The sequence below is a fragment of the Medicago sativa genome, chromosome 3, assembly GCF_051527215.1.
Source record: "Medicago sativa cultivar Bolivia chromosome 3, Bolivia_mono, whole genome shotgun sequence".
NCBI lineage: Eukaryota > Viridiplantae > Streptophyta > Magnoliopsida > Fabales > Fabaceae > Medicago > Medicago sativa.
Window position 1 is genome coordinate 54093216 of NC_140751.1, and position 16650 is coordinate 54109865.

The 16650-nt window shown below is 34.1% G+C and overlaps 1 protein-coding gene and 1 long non-coding RNA gene across 4 annotated transcripts; both read left to right on the forward strand.

Moving 5' to 3' along the window:
• Nucleotides 1-5137: 5137 nt before the first annotated feature.
• LOC146938370 (uncharacterized) lies at nt 5138-7141 on the forward strand. 3 transcript variants are annotated; one of them, XM_085752310.1, is made up of 3 exons: nt 5138-5293; nt 6410-6505; nt 6585-7141. In XM_085752310.1, exons 1-3 carry the CDS (start codon nt 5197-5199, stop codon nt 6977-6979), a joined length of 588 nt encoding a protein of 195 aa, XP_085608436.1. In that variant the 5' UTR covers nt 5138-5196; the 3' UTR covers nt 6980-7141. The 3 variants fall into 3 exon arrangements, with proteins under 3 accessions (XP_085608436.1, XP_085608435.1, XP_085608437.1); XM_085752309.1 differs by having other exon boundaries at nt 5153-5293; nt 6395-6505; XM_085752311.1 differs by lacking the exon at nt 6410-6505 and having other exon boundaries at nt 5153-5293.
• A 1042-nt stretch (nt 7142-8183) lies between these two features.
• Nucleotides 8184-16369, forward strand: LOC146938371 (uncharacterized). Its single transcript, XR_015031266.1, has 5 exons — nt 8184-8578; nt 8671-8726; nt 9211-9271; nt 16024-16086; nt 16201-16369. It is a non-coding gene; the product is annotated as an uncharacterized LOC146938371 (long non-coding RNA).
• The last annotated feature ends 281 nt before the right edge of the window (nt 16370-16650 follow it).

Here is a 16650-nt window from a genome sequence, read left to right on the forward strand (position 1 = left end):
GGGAGAGGAGTCTTCAGTGGTTAATACACTACACCATTTATTGTCTCTCGCAACGCTTTTCTGTTGTTCCCAGAAAGGATAAATGGTGTAGTGATAACTTCGGATATGTTAACCTTAGTGGGTTAAGTCCGCAGTTGCAGTGAGGCAAATCTATCCGTAAGGGGATAACTAGATGTGGCAAGAGTTGTTGTGAAATAATATAAAAATGCAAATGTTTTTTCTCTATCCCAGCTATTGTCTTTATTTATTATTGTTATTTATGTCTTCTCTCTATTCACCTTCTATTTAAAATCTTAAATAAAAACGGAGGAAAGTATTTTGATAAAGAAAACAGTAAAATAAAAAAGAAAAAAATTATTAACACAATTCAAACCCTCTCTTATTTTGTTTTCCCGTCTCTTAAGAATGGCCTATCTGTTTTTGTAACTTGGATTAAAAAAATTATCTTCAAAGGAACTCAATGAGTAATTTATTGATAAGTCTATAAATTGATTAGATTCTTGAAGTCTTGGAAAATAAAGAAAAGAATTATTGCTTCTATTTTTTAAGTTGTTTCTTTAAAAAATTAGAAGGAACCCTTTAGAGTTTGAAAATGAAACAAATCTTTGACAACCTCTTAGAGGCGGGGATATTATTTTTTGTTAAAAAGGATTGAAAATGCATCAAACCTTTTGACAACCTTTTACAGGGGGGATTATTTTTTATTAAAAAAATAGTTGTGTTGGAGTTTGAATATACTAAGTGGCTTTTGAAAATGCTGAAAAATGAAGGATGTTATGAGAAAAATATTCATGTCTTGATAAATTATTTTTGAGGGAGATTGTTTTTGCTATAGGCATTAGAAATCCTAGAATTTAATGTCAAAGTTTAAATTGGGTATTTGGAGACAGTTTGAAAATACTTAGAAATACTTTAAAAAAAAAACGAATTCACAAGAACTCAATACTTTGAACCATATTATTTCATAAAAGTTTTGAGTTCTTGTGAATTCGTTTTCTTTTTTTAAATTCAAGATTTTTGCTACAGTGTTTCAACTTAGAGCCCCCTCCTAGTTAAATATAGGAATATAATTTTGTGTTGAGTTGGTTTGGAATAAAAGAAACCCTATGTTTGATTTATGATGTAGGTTGAATTTAGGGCTAGTATAAGGATTTGAGATAAGGACACTTTCGAAAATACATCATACCATGTTTAAATAGTAACTGGTTCCTTATGAGTTTTTTTTTTTTTTTTGACAAATGTTTGATTAGTAACTTGTTCCTTATGAGGGGTGTTTTTTTTTTTTTTTTTTACAAATTGTTCCTTATGAGGTTGATTATGTGAATATTTGTATTGTGATAATTTTACATAATTACTAGTGTGTAATTAATGTGCCTAATTGGCTAAGTGCTTTTGTAAAATTCGGACTTTCAATTTTTTTATTGATTTAACATACCAATATATTGTATCCAAAAAACTTATGTTGCGTGATTGTATTAAGTTGGAAAATACCTTTTATTCCCATTAAACCTATTTACTTTATAAAAGACTAGCATCCCCATCTTTCTACTTTTATTTATAAAAATTATAGAAATTGTAAAATTTTATCCTGATATTTAAAACATTAAGTTATTTATTTTTTAGGTAAGGATAATAATGGTAAATAGAAAGTTGAAATTAAGGGTAAAATTGAAAGACAAATATTACACAAAAGTATTAGTGCAGAAATGAAGGAAGAAACCCTGCCTTGATGGCCCAGATACTTGACCCTTTCCTTGTACCACCTACTTTCTGAATCAATATAAGTGTGTGTAAAGGTCTTTATTTATAGGCATCTTTACGTCTAGGTTAAGTTAGAATTTATGAGATTTTTTCTCCGATCCAACTTGAAAAACAAGCTGAATGTGTATTTTTCCTGTCAGAAAGCGCAAGAGCGCATTAGTCAGCCCAGGGGGTTGTGTCATGCACACGTGGTCATCTTCCATGCGCATTGGATAACCTTTAGGGGGCGAATTTTACAATTTTTCATTCTTTTTTCGAGTGTTCTTTCATTTGAAAATATCTTGGAACTTGGGATATTTTTTCCCCAACTTGTATTATCTTAAATATCCTTCTAAGTAACTTTGATCATCATTCTTCAAATCCTTTAATCCTCAACGTGGTGTCTTGTTTTGCCGAATTACATGGTTTATCAATAAAAAACTCCAAATACCTATGTAGTTGCATGACTAGGGAAGAAATTGAATTACAATGACTTGAACGAAAACAATAGAAAATGTCCCTCAAACCATTAACAACTCCTCTAAATGACTTTTAAATTTTCTTGAAATGCAAATAAAATAAATAAAAACAACATAAAATATCATATGCTGATTTGTCATCAAAATGCCAAAAAGACAATATATTAAAAATAAACAATCAAAGCACAACGAGTGCTACGATTGAAAGGTTACAAAGTTCTGAAATACAAAAACATCATCATAAACAATATTGTCTCCAAATCAAGAAACAAAAATAATTTAGAATTAAATTACAGAAAAAACCACTCCTAAACATATGAATGATTGAGTACTTTATTGATAGAAATCATATGAAATTTCTTTAGCTTTCAACTTGATCAATGACTAATCTATAAATGTTACCATGTCTAAAAGAGTATGAGCTAAGAACTCTTGATTACCAAACACTGCAATGCGGTGCTTCTTAAATCATATATATAAATAAAAATTACATCATAAATAAATTTTTGTAGGAAAAATCTATTTATAATTTATTAAATCTTAATCACAAATTTAGCCACTTCTCTATGATGTCCATCATCTTGCAAACAAGTAAGAATAATGCTCTTTAGGCACCTAGTTTTTTTCCACATGAACCTCAAACTACCAAGAATATCCCTAACGGTGATTAACTACTGTTCGCTGCTGAAAAGTAGTTTGAAATTGTTCCCATGAACGACAATTAAATATTGTTCACATAAACAGTAGTTGGTATGCAGTCGCATGGAAGAAACGCAAACAATATAGCAGAGACTATGAATAGGCCAAATCGGGCACACAAACTTATACACTGTCAAGCACTCATACATAAGAATAGTACAAACAATCAACCACAGAATTAATTTGATTAGCAATTGGGCGCACAGACATAAAAGCTTTTAAACACTCATGCAACATTTAAAATAAATCATCATTCAAATTGCATAAATTTGTAAGTATTCTATTCCAAAGGGAAAAATATTTTCTTAGGTATTACAATACCAATTACATTCATCATTTAGGTTAAACAAAAAAAATATCAAAATGTAAAAATAATCATCAGAAAGTTCTACTCCTTTGTTCAACTTGATATTGAGTGTCCGACAATGTTTTATTTGCAAACTGTTCAAGATACGCATATAGGTCGTCATATGAGCTACCATTTGGCATATCACCTAAGGCAATGGTCGTAACACTCCTGATCTACTGAAATGTATCCATAGTATCTCTGTCCTACTCCTCCTATATCACAACCTCAACAATTGCTGGCCAAGGTGGTTCTCCCTTGACTGAGGGCACTACTTTCGGATGAGATACCCTGTAGAACCAAGAAATGTGACCTGGTATGTGCTGCCACTAGTCACGTTCTTCAAGAATAGACCCCGCCCAGCCTCATATATAACCTACATCAAATAATCTTGGAAAGTCTGATATACCTGGAAGACATTAATAGTAGATGTGTATGTGAGTCTATTTGGGTTGGGTTTGGTCAAACCCAAGACCCAAACCTTATAAGGTACTCCGGTTTGGGAGAGGTAAAGTAACCACTCGTTACACTATTGGACCAGTTTGGGCAAACCCACTAATTTTTGATTTGGGTTCAATTGGGTAGTGGGTACCCAATTTATGTTTTTTTTTTGTTAATAATATTAAATGACTAAATGGTGAGTCCTTGTATTTTTTCCATAAAAATTACTCAACTTTTTTATTTTCTTAAAAAAAATGTGTAACATATTTTCATTATATTTTAGCGTCATAAAATAATAAATGATAATGTCAAATAATAAGTTTCATCATAAATTACTTGTGACAAAATAAAGTTGCATGAGATAAAATATAATGTCAAATAATAAGTTTCATCATAAATTACTTGTGACAAAATAAAGTTGCATGACGCTATAATATGATGACATAAAATTGCATTAGCATCAAATTAATCAAAAAGTGCAACATCCTAATTTGTAACTTTAGCATGTTTTGATTTTTGATATAGAGGTTGTCTTGTGTCATTTTTCGAAACTAAACTTGATTTATGACCAAAATATTTGGTATTCTTCTTCTTCTTCCATGTGAAAATAAAAATAAAAATGTTGGCATTATTTGGTAAGTGGGTTGTTTGGGTTTGGGTCTGGTTTTACCTGAAACCCGTTATTTTTTATGAGATTTTCATTTTTTAAAACAATACCCGGCCCAACCCACATTTCTGGGTTTTTTTGGGTGGGTTCGATCAATTTTCCGGGTTGACCCAACCCATATACACTTCTAAATAGTTGGTACGATGGAAAGATTCATTAGAATGGTCAGTTGTCTGGTAACTTGTTTCCCTTCCAGGAATGAACTGCGAAGCGCATGGCATGTCGACGGAATAGCTGAGGTGGATGTCAGATTCATATATTCCAATGAAAGGCTCAAGTCTGGATAAAAAGAGAATGTCGTGTTAGGCAATCGAGAGCCAACATAAAACTTTTTTGAAACATTATGACATAGATCAAATATGTAATAATGCGAATGCTAAATCATTTATCGGAGACAATATGTTGTATAACTCGAGTACAATGTTAAATGCGCAAGGGTTGCTGCATCACGCCTAAATACAATGAAAACTAAGAAGGGATTCCAACATTTTTGTGAGGATTTAGAATGCCTTAAAATAAAATTTTGAGTATATTTAAAAGGCTTAATTATACAAATACAAGAAGAAATTTTTTTTTTTTTTAAATGAGATCTAAATGGACATGTAAAAAGAGTATCGAAAGGTTTTTAGGGTTGTTACCAAAAAAAAGAAAGGTTTTTAGGGTTTCTTAATTATACAAATTGCTTTTGCCACTTATTTTGCTTAATTTAAAATATAAACCTGACTCTTGGCCCCAATAAATAAAGCATGTTCTTGCCTTATATATAGAGACTACTTTATTATTCTTTATCAAACATCATTGCATTGTCGTTGCCAAGAAGTGGCATGGCTAACTCAAAGGCATATGTGTTTGTTGTTCTTTTTGTTATTCTCTCTTATCAGGTTTTAGCTCAATCGCCGTTGCCTCCCCCTACTATTCTCGGTGAATCATTCTAACATATAGTTTAATTTTGCAATATTAGCGTATAGTTTAATTTTGATAAAAAATTTAGCGTATATGACACAACAACAAAAAAAATTTAAAAAAAAAAGAAAAAAAAAAGCAGTCTATCAAAACAAAATGTAACTTTGAGCTTTTAAAAGTCAAATATGCACTCTTTGATTGTTTCATATTTTCCCGTTCATCATCTTTTGAAAAGTGCTTGTAATACCATTTTTAGCACACTCTTTCAAACACACTCCTATTAATTAAAATGTAAACGGTTTCGTTAAATGATGTAAACTCTCTATATATTTAGTGTGATCCACGTGAATTTCTATCATAAAAATAGTGTGTTAGAAAGTATTTTGTTAGCATAATTATTATCTTTCATGCCTTCCTTTTCCGGCCTACCACATTATCAATGCACCCCCACACTCAATCTGGCAAGTTTTCCTAGCAACATTTGCACTCTAAATAATTGAAAACAAAACGTGTCTTTCTCAACCATAGAAACATCACAATTTTGTTATATTTTTTTAAGAAGCAAAAACAAAGTTTTATTTATTAGATAAGAAAAAACACCCCAAAGCACAAGATACGCTAAAGAGATGATGATTGTAAATCATGTTTATGCAACCCATTACGCGATGAACCAATCTCAAAACTCGGTGATTTGGAGTTGACGATATCATATTAGCTGAAACCATTTTGCCTCATTGATCTAAAAGTAATCTCATAAATCAATAAGTGACACATATATGTGTGATTTTCTCGTCAATATTTAAATAAATAAAATAAATGCTCATTTATAATGTAGACAACAAGTCTATCATTAATTTTGATATATACATAACTAAGTAATTAGACTCAAATATTCAATGAGTTTCAACAAGGACGGATTGTTTAGAAGAACTTGAATTCGATTTTTGCATGAAATAATTCTTGGTTAAACATTATTTACCTCCCGAGCAAACTACAGGTTGCCAACACTCATTTCCCTTAAAAAAATGGAGGATTAACACCAAATTATTATTTCTTTTGATATATACATTTTATTGTAAATTGTTTTACATCAACAAGCAACTACAAATTAACAAATAGGTGTGGTTAATGAAGAGGATCCACGTCCAAATGGCCCCAAGGAAATTCCATTTGAAGCTCTAGAGACCGTAGAGGCGGTTAATGAAATGATTCACCATGACAAAAATAGTGGTAAGACATTAACACTATTATTGCTTTTTATATTTCTATGACATAATGCTCCATTTTTACCTTTCATCAATAATTGTAGGCAAGATGCATAAAGTGATGATTCCAGCATCTGATTGGATGACTTTCCGTGCAAATCTGATCAAGAAGAAGTGTGCTGAAACTATTCCTAATAGCAGAAAATTTCTAAAACACTTATGTGAAGAGGAAGATAAATTTTTCTTAAGTGATAGGGAAAATAAAGCTTCCAAAAGTGGTGAAGAAGATAAAGTTTCCATAAATGATGAGGGAGATCAAGTTTCCAAAATCGATGAAGAAGATACAATTTCTAAAAGTGGCAAGGAAGATAATGTTTTCATGAGCAACGAGGAAGTTACAGTTTTAAAGAGTGACGAGGAAGATAAAGTATCCAAAAGTGGCAAGGAAGATAATGTTTTCAAAAGTGATGAGGAAGATAAAATATCCTTAACAAAATAATCCAATTAAACCAGCTATCAAAACGTATTTGTGTATTCTTGTCAAAAAAAAAGTATGTGTGTATCATTTGGTGCCTTATATATAAGAGCATGCAATGATGTGCATAATAATATGTTTAAATAAAAAGGTTGAGAGTACACCCTCAAGTGATAATCTTTTATATATATATCAAACCATAAGAAGATCTCAAAAGATTTTGGAAGACAAAAGTCGGTCACCAATAAAAACAAGGATAACTAATTATAAAGCATTAACAAAATGAGAACTAAGATACAAGGCTCAAGTACGAAACATGATTAAACCATCAATGATGAAAATAAAAAAACTAAGCTATTTTTATCTTTCAAACACCAAGGTATAAGCCATTCCTTTTGTTGAAAAATACGAAAATTTATTTCATTCTAGAATATCTAAACATAAGCCACTCAAATCAAATGAACCAAAGACCGACTTTCCTTTCCATAAGTTATAGTTTGACCCATTGGAGAATGGTGGTCTTGATTGACAACCTCCATTTGTAATGGAGCTTATTGGTGGAATTATTTTATCAATCATTTACTTCTTCATGAAACTTTCCTCTAACATTTGTTAGGTGCTCAAACCCTTAGAGGCAACATCCTAAATTGTAACTTTAACATGTTTCGTTTTTTTATATAGAGGTTGTCTTGTGTCAATTTTCGAAACTAGACTTGATTTATGACCAAAACATTTGATATTCTTCTTCTTCCATGTGAAAATAAAAATAAAAATGTTAAGTGGGTTAATTGAGTTTGGGTATAATTTTAACCTAAACCAGTTATTTTTTTTTTTTATGGGATTTTCATTTTTTAAAACAATATCCACCCAATTACCCAGCCCAACCCACATTTCTGGGTTTTTTTGGATGAGTTTGACCGATTTTATGGGTAGACCCAACCCATATACACCCCTAAATAGCTGGTACGATAGAAAGATGCCTCATAATGGTCTATGTGCGATTGTACTGCCTTAACACCCGCTCTAGCAAGTGACGATAAACCATCTTCACTACAAAAAATCTGGAGAATTCTGGCGGTTTTATTATGGCGGTCCCCCTTAACCGCCACTATAATCGGTACATTCTGGCGGTTTTAGTAGACGCCACTATTCACGGGATATTACGGCAGTTTTAGCCTCCGAAATAGGCAATATTATTTTTAACTATTTAGATTGTATACTACGGACCGCCGCTTTTTACAATATTTTTTTAAGAGATTGGCGCACTTATAATTTTAGTTTCCCTGTTTTATTTTAATTGAAATTTTTGTGAATGAAAATCCCTCTCTGTTTTCCCCCTTTCTTTTTTCTACACTGATTATATCACAAACCCTCTCCTCCCTCTCTCAAACCCTAGACACTCACCCTTTCAATCTTTTTTCTCAAACATTCACTCTCCGCCGATTCAAACCATGACCTCTCTCTATTTTTTTTTCTTCCTCTTCTCAGATCCACAATTTCCCCTCTCTCGTCTCCATGCCGTTAACCGCAGCACCATCGATTTATCTACAGTCAGATAGCAACGACAATAACGCTTCAGATTTGTTTGCTAATCATAATCTTCTTTGGACCTCTCTCTTGCCGGTTTGTTTTTCTATCTCCTTCTAGGGTTTTTGTTTTTAGTTTATGAAATATTAGGTTTGATTTGATTTTAGAATGTTTGATTTTTGTAATAGGTGGGTTCCTCAACTTGAATTACCAAAACCATCAACCTCTTTATCTTTCTAAGCAGGTAAAAGCTTGAATATTTTTATTAATTGTGTATTGATGAAAATGGGTTTTAATGTAAGCTGTATCTGTTGATTTGGTTAATGGAATGAGAGGGAACATCATTTTAATTTTTGATTTTTGTTAGAATGGTGATAGTGTCCTGAGCACTATGGTGGTTATGATTTGTGAGATTGGGTTGCAGCTGCAGCGCATCTCACATGCGATATACTTGTTGTTATGAGAATGTGTTGTATCGTACCTTTTAGTAATTTAAGTTTGATATTTAACATCTATGAAGCACAAACACTAACATGAGATATGACACCAACACATGAACATTAGTAATAATTTGAGAAAATGGAATTATTGATTGCAACCTCATCTGTTGGTGTCGTATTTGTGTCAACACGAACATGTGTCATACATTGGGCACCCCTTCAATCCTGAGGCATGATGTCTACATAGTTTGAAATTCGATTAATGAGCCAATTTATTCATTTTTTCAGTTTAATGAAGGGCCTCAATTTTTATTTGTGAAGAAGTACAAGACATACACATCCTGGTGAGGTATAAATTTCACATTGACATTCTGAAAACTGGATGCATTTGATGTTTATTTAAAGTTGAATGAAAGTTAACACTGTTAACTTAATCTGTCCTGCATTTGTTTTGGATATTTTACTGAGATTTTTGTTCAATAATATGCTTTTAACTTGTTCTTTTTTTGGCTTCACTTGAATGGTTTTGTTTTTTGCTGAATCTATATCATTGTGTATTGAGTTAATGTTAATTATATGTGAACATGATAAGTGTTTAAAAGTGATATATTTCGCATAGGAGTTTAGGCGTTTTAGTGACTTGTTTTGCAAGATTCTCTATGGAAAACTCCAAATATTGTGTTAATATGTCATTTATGCTTTTGAGCCTTAGTCTACCCTTTTTGTGCAGGAAATTACAAGCAAGGAGCAAGAAATGTCAAAGTTCAAAGAAGCTACGCCATTAGCGTGTCCTACGCTATTGGCGTGATGAAGAAATGCCAAAGGTCAGAGGGATACGCCATTAGCGCACCTGGGGCGTGGATCTGGAGCACTCTTGAAGAGTACGCTAATAGCGTATTCTGAGCTATTAGCGTACAATGTCCAGAGAGCTACGCTATATGCGTACCTGGAGCGTGGAAGCAGAAGCTGGGTTTGAAGAGCTACGCTATTAGCGTGAGTTTGGCGTGGGAGAAAAATTTTTTGTGGGCCCAGGGGATTAACTCCCCATAACTTCCCACAACCCACTCCTCTTATTCCTTTTACGGTTTCATTCTTCCCTTTCTCACTCTCACACACAAAAACTTCTCTCACTCACACACTAACCCTAAAAATCAAAACCCTTTTCTTTTGGGTCAATTGGTTCCAAGCATTCATCTTTGCATCATTCATTCTATTGCTTGCATCCAATCACTGCACTAACAAGTTTGATTCTCTTCCTATCTTTGTTCTTAAATTTGAAAAAAAAAAACCATGCTTTTGACATGATTAGAGATGGTTAGGTTAGGGTTAAAGTTTTGATTTGTGAATAGAGATTGTTCTTTAATGATAATAGTTGGAAAAGGAACAATAATCATAACCCACATGCAACAAACATTCATCTTTTGATTTTGACCCATTTTGTAAATTTGAAAAATAAGGGTTTTGAATGATTTGTGTGCCAATGTTGTGATTCTGATTCCTTTTCATGATTCTATTGGGTTTTAGAGACATAGGATGAAACCTAGGGTTGAAATATGCTGGGTTGTGCTGAGAAATTGCAGGAACAAAGATTTTGAAAATTTGAAAATTGCAGGAACGAGGAAGTACGCTATTAGCGAAATATACGATAATAGCGCAACTTTTCCAGAAAAATTTCGCTAATAGCGAAAGTTTCCCAGAAAAATTTCGCTATTAGCGTGTCTGGCGCTATTAGCGTAGTTCTTCGTACTTGCCCAGATTTTCAAAATTTTTGATATTTTTAAATGACCAATTGGAGTTTGTGCTAATATTTTCTATGCAATATGTCGGTGTTTCCTGGTTTTGTTGCAGATGGCACCTAAAAATGTTGAGAAAACTACCGGGACTAAGCGTCCTAGAGGCAAAGGTGCCTCTACCTCTACTGCACCTGCAATCCCAAACTGTTTCCCCACCCCTGCCCACTCTGCCAGGTTTAAGAAGATGGCACAGTACAAAACCTGGCACGAGAAAACTTTTGACATTCATCCTAGTGGTGAGCATGCTGATATGCTCCACATTTTCACTGGTCGCAAATGGACCAAACTCCTTGTGCCCGCAACCGAGATTAACACCGACCTAATCAGGGAGTTCTATTGTAATGCTGTCCCTGATGCCTCACCCGCTACCTTTGCTGAGACTTTCTCTTGGACTTCTTATGTCCGAGGAAAGCAAATCCCGTTTGATAGGGATGCAATCAATGATTTCCTTGAAAATGCCCTAAACCTTGAGCCATCTGAGGACCCCACAATGCCCACCTTGTGTACCTATGCTAAGAGAAACGCTCAAGGAAATTGGAAATATCAGCAAATTGAGCGTGATATAATGAACAAGGGTAGGCTCTTCGTCAAAAATGACAAGGGAGAGATTAGGCATGCACTTACCAAGGAGATGACCGCTACTGCCCGCTTAGTTTTCCAATTCCTAGTCCACAATGCCCTACCTAGAGCCCATACTTCCGATGCCACAAAAGCCGTTCTACCACTCATCTGGTGCATTATGAAAGAAGTGCCTGTTGATATTGCTCGCATCATAGCAAATGAGATGAAGGCTGTGGCTTTGAAAGTTGCCACGGGTGCTAAGAAGGTGGCATTGTTCTACCCGGGTTTGATTATGGGATTGCTTAAGGCTTATGGAGTGCCTATTTCTGGACCCTATGATGAAGATATTGAAGGGGCCATTACTGACACTCATATTCGCACTTGGGAGAAAACAGAGCAGAGGGCAGCCCAATACCATTTCTCTGATGATGAAGGTGGCCCATCTGAGGCTGCTGGTTCTTTTGACTTTTCAGGTTTGCAGACCTTTATGCTGGAGCAGCAGATGCATAACCAGTACGTGAGGGACCAGAATAGCTTCTTGATGGACCAGAATGAAGCAATTTGGAGGAGTAACATGGGCATACACCAGGACCTCTACAATGCTCACATGCATCCGGGAAATGCTGAGTACCCGGTGATGACTCCTGAGCAGTACCAGGCTTATGTTCATTGGCCTGAGGGCAGGCCAAATCCTTATGTGGGGGTGGCTGATGCTGTTGATGATGAGGCGACACCTGATGATGCTGGAGTCGTGGGTGATGATGATGATGATGTGTACCAGGATCTTGATATGGATGATGCTGGAGAGGATGATCAGTGAACTTGAGTTTTTAGTGATGTTTTTCTTTTTTGCTTTATAACTCTTCGTTTTTATTTCATGTTGGAACATCTGTTTATTTTGGTTGTATTTTGTACTCTTCAAGCACTGTGGTTTTTAGTGCTTGATTTGTTACTTTATATTTGGTTTAATAACTTAGCTGTTTGGTTTAATAACTTATGCTTTGGATGAAATTTTTGTTTACATCTTGCTTGTGTCTCTCAAAAGAAAATTGCTCATGAACAATAAATTTTAAAGTGCTCCATGGAGCCATGTTTGAGCAAAAGCAGGTGAGTGATAATGATATTACTTGTGATAAAGCGTAAGGCCAAGGTATTGGTTTCCTGTTATTCTAGGTTTTTAATAAGAATTTGAAACTTGTACTTTGCACAAAATATATATCATTTAAGTCTTTTCATAAACATAAATATCTTTGAACCACTTAGTACTTAACATAAATGTGAGGTAGCTTCAATCTGTTGTATATATGCTGGAGACCAATAATCACCGTCTAACTTGTTTTAGTTATGTTAAATCAGATAATTATTTTGAATTGTTTGAAAGCATGGAAAGGATCAAGGCACTTTTTGAATTGAGAGTAACCTACTTGACCACATAAAGCCTACCTGTGAGAAGAGCGAGTATCTGATACCCCAATCCGAGCCTAATGAATCAAGTCCTCAAACATGAACTGTCAATATTCATAAGCACAATGCTTGTTGAATTTGCCTGAAATTTTTCAGAAATTCAGTTCATGGTTGAATCTTATAGGACTTTGATATTTTTACTTTGTTGAACCCTTAACCTTTTTGTACTTTGTCCCTTGCCTTAGGATAGGGGAACATTCAATTAGAGTTTTTGTTGTATTCAAGTTGGGGAGAAAAAGGAGGCATTATATGTTAAGTTCTGGTGAAGTTGTAAAATAACCTGACAACATTGAATCAAAGAAAAAATTGTACATTTGAAAAAGAAAAGAAAAGAAAAGAAAAAGAAAGTGAAAAATCAAAAATAGAATAAGTTGTCAAGGTTATAAGTTTGATTGTTAATCACCACAGGTTTTAATTCTTGGTAGGGAAGTATATGGATTTCAAGTTGTGATACAAAAAAATGTTCCTCTTTGATAGGCTTTCTGATCAATTGCCCCACATATGACATTTCTTTTGTAGCCCGGCCAAGTTATAACCCTTGCAAGACCTTTTGATCCATGCTTTTATGCTTTTTGAGACGATATTTGGATGGACACCTAACTTAAATAGGATGTTAGCATGATTGTTGGATGTGTGTTCATTACCTCATTCATTGTTATCATTATATTGCATTTGCTTTCATAGAAGTGTGTTAGGTGTGGTTCATAGATAGTTATGTTTATGTCTTGAAGTTTATGATGTATAGTTTGTGCTTAGGACATTTGTCGCATTCTTAGTTTGAACCTAGAGTAGTGGAGGACTTCATGCTTGTCCACGCGATCATTTTTGAATCACCATTTGTTTATTTTTGTTTTGAATTGTTTGACACCATGTTGAAAACCTTGTCCAAAGCCTTGTTAGTTTCCTTTTCAATTGATTTGTTTGAGGACAAACAAAAAGCCAAGTTGGGGAGAGTTTGATAAGTGTTTAAAAGTGATATATTTCGCATAGGAGTTTAGGCGTTTTAGTGACTTGTTTTGCAAGATTCTCTATGGAAAACTCCAAATATTGTGTTAATATGTCATTTATGCTTTTGAGCCTTAGTCTACCCTTTTTGTGCAGGAAATTACAAGCAAGGAGCAAGAAATGTCAAAGTTCAAAGAAGCTACGCCATTAGCGTGTCCTACGCTATTGGCGTGATGAAGAAATGCCAAAGGTCAGAGGGATACGCCATTAGCGCACCTGGGGCGTGGATCTGGAGCACTCTTGAAGAGTACGCTAATAGCGTATTCTGAGCTATTAGCGTACAATGTCCAGAGAGCTACGCTATATGCGTACCTGGAGCGTGGAAGCAGAAGCTGGGTTTGAAGAGCTACGCTATTAGCGTATTTCACGCTATTAGCGTAAATGCTCCAGAGAGCCACGCTATTAGCGTGGCTGGAGCGTAGCAGCAGGGCAAGAACAACGTGGCAGGCTCCCATTGGCCAAATTATAGGCCGCCTTACCACGCTATTAGCGCAGGTGCAAAAACACAGGCCATTTAAATAGCACTTTTACCTCTCTTTTAGGTATTCACTATTCCATTAAAACATTTTATACATTTCTAGAGAGAGGTTAGAGCTATTTCATAGAGAGAAACACAAAGCAAGTGATTAAGGAGTAGATTCAACCCTAGATTCATTGAGACATCAAGGATCTTGGCATGGAATCTTCATCTTTCCTTCATTCCTTGCATTAGTTTACATGTCTATATGTAACTATCACCTTCTTTGTAGTATTGAGGTAACTATCAAGCTATTATGTAATCTTTTGATCTTTTAATATATAAGGTTCTAGCTTAATGATTCAATATTGTTGTTATTCTTGCTTTTAATGCTTTCAAAGAGATTCAAGATGATTTGGACACGAACTCTTGAATCTAGAACTAGAATAACAATCTATCTTATGTTATATCACTCTTGACAAGTTTGTAAACCTTTGATAATTACTTTTAATCAAGATTTTAATGCTTTCGGATACTTAATCAGGCTGGACACGGTCGATTAAGTTATCCGATCGACTTTGTTATCGTTTAAGGAATTTGGACACGAATGTTTAAACGATAACTTGGAAATAACGATGTCGCTTTGGACACGAAGGATGTTGTAGAAATGATTGTAATAATATTGGTTATAAAGCTAGAGTCTGTTAATCGATCGAGAGATTGCTGCTGTTATGCTTGCTCGTTATCTTATACCGCAAGCGAAATAGTTCGATCCCCTCTCGTTTTTACTTTAGTGTCAAACATGGATATAGTGTTACACACAAACAAATTATATCCAAACCCTTAATGTGAACGATTGTGTAAATGCTTATGATTAAACGTAACTCCCTGTGGAAACGATCCTATATATATACTCACGTGTACATAGTTATATGACGTGTAGGAAAAATCTTACATCAGAACATGATTAGACAATTGCTACATAATTCCAAAAAGTGGATACTTGCCAGAGTCAAGGCAGTAAGAAATTTGCTTAATTTCATAGGTTCAAAATTTGTTTGATTGATCCTCTTTTCTTTGTTTATGTCCTGGAACACTATAAAACTGAAGCACTGAACGAACATAGTGTTTTTGGTTTATACCTACATTGATGTGTGCTTAGAAGATTTTTGGCTTATCCTTTACTTTGAATATTCATTTAGAAAGGCTATAATAATGAATATATTGCAGGTGTGACTAATAACTAACTACTAGAGAAGGCTCATAAAAAGTGATTTTTGCTACCATCTCTTTAGATAAATGGTTGCTTCTATGATATCGTGATGCACAGGTTTTGGTTAATGCTAAACTTTGTAAATTTTACCAATCCTTACACTACAAAAAAACAGAAGATTTCCGGCGGTTTTATTATGGCAGTTGTTTGCTTCAGTTTAATTTTCTATTTGCTTAGTACTCCCTCATCTCATGTAATGATTCACTTCATATTTGTCATTAAATGATTAGTTGGAATGATAAATAGGATGCTTGCATTAGTATGCTTTTTTGTGATATGCTTTTATAAGGTAGTTAAATATGCTTGACTTATCTAGGTACTCTGATTTCTTGTCTTATCTCTTGAATCTTGTAAGTGGTATATTTTTTCTTTTACTAAAAGTCATCCTTGTTTCTTAACCTTAAAAGTTTTAGGAGCGTATAAGTCTTTATGAGCAATGTCATGTACTGATGGCAGTTCCTGTTCTGGTTTAGTAGTTGGTGTTTTTCTGTTCTTCATATAGTTTTGTTTTTCAGTTATGTATTACAATATATGTAGTTTTGTTTCAGTACTTTGGGAGAGTTACTGATAGAAAGACAAGTGATCAATGGGGGATTGTTTTTGAAACTCAGGTTCCTCTTTTGCGTCCTCTTTTAATGCCTTTTTTTATCAAGTTCTATTGTTTTGTGACTTGGCATTATGTGAACCTTATTTAATCTACGTGTACGTGTGTGTGCATGTATCAGAGAAGTTCAAGAACAGCATAACTTTAAGGAGATAAGGAGGACCATACATATGTAGAAGAGATCAGAGATAAACTCTACAACATAATTGAAGAGCTTAAGTTTAGTTTATAAACATTCATGGTTGCTGGACTATGTTACACATTGTAATATTACAATTTATGTACAAAAATTATTTATATTAGTATTAATAATTGTTATTAAGATGTGTCATTCAGATATATTTTTTTGTTAAAAAAGTGACTATTACGGCGGTTCAAACTGCCATTATGTGATTTTTTTTCTTAAAAAATGGGCATTATGGCAGTTGAAACTGCCACTATGTTCAATTTTTTTTTGCTGAAAAAGTGTATATTGTGGCGGTTAAAACCGCCGGTTTAACCAAACGCGTATTACGGCAGTTTGCATGGCGGTCCTTCTTAAACCGCCGCTTTAAACTTTGTGGCAGACAAA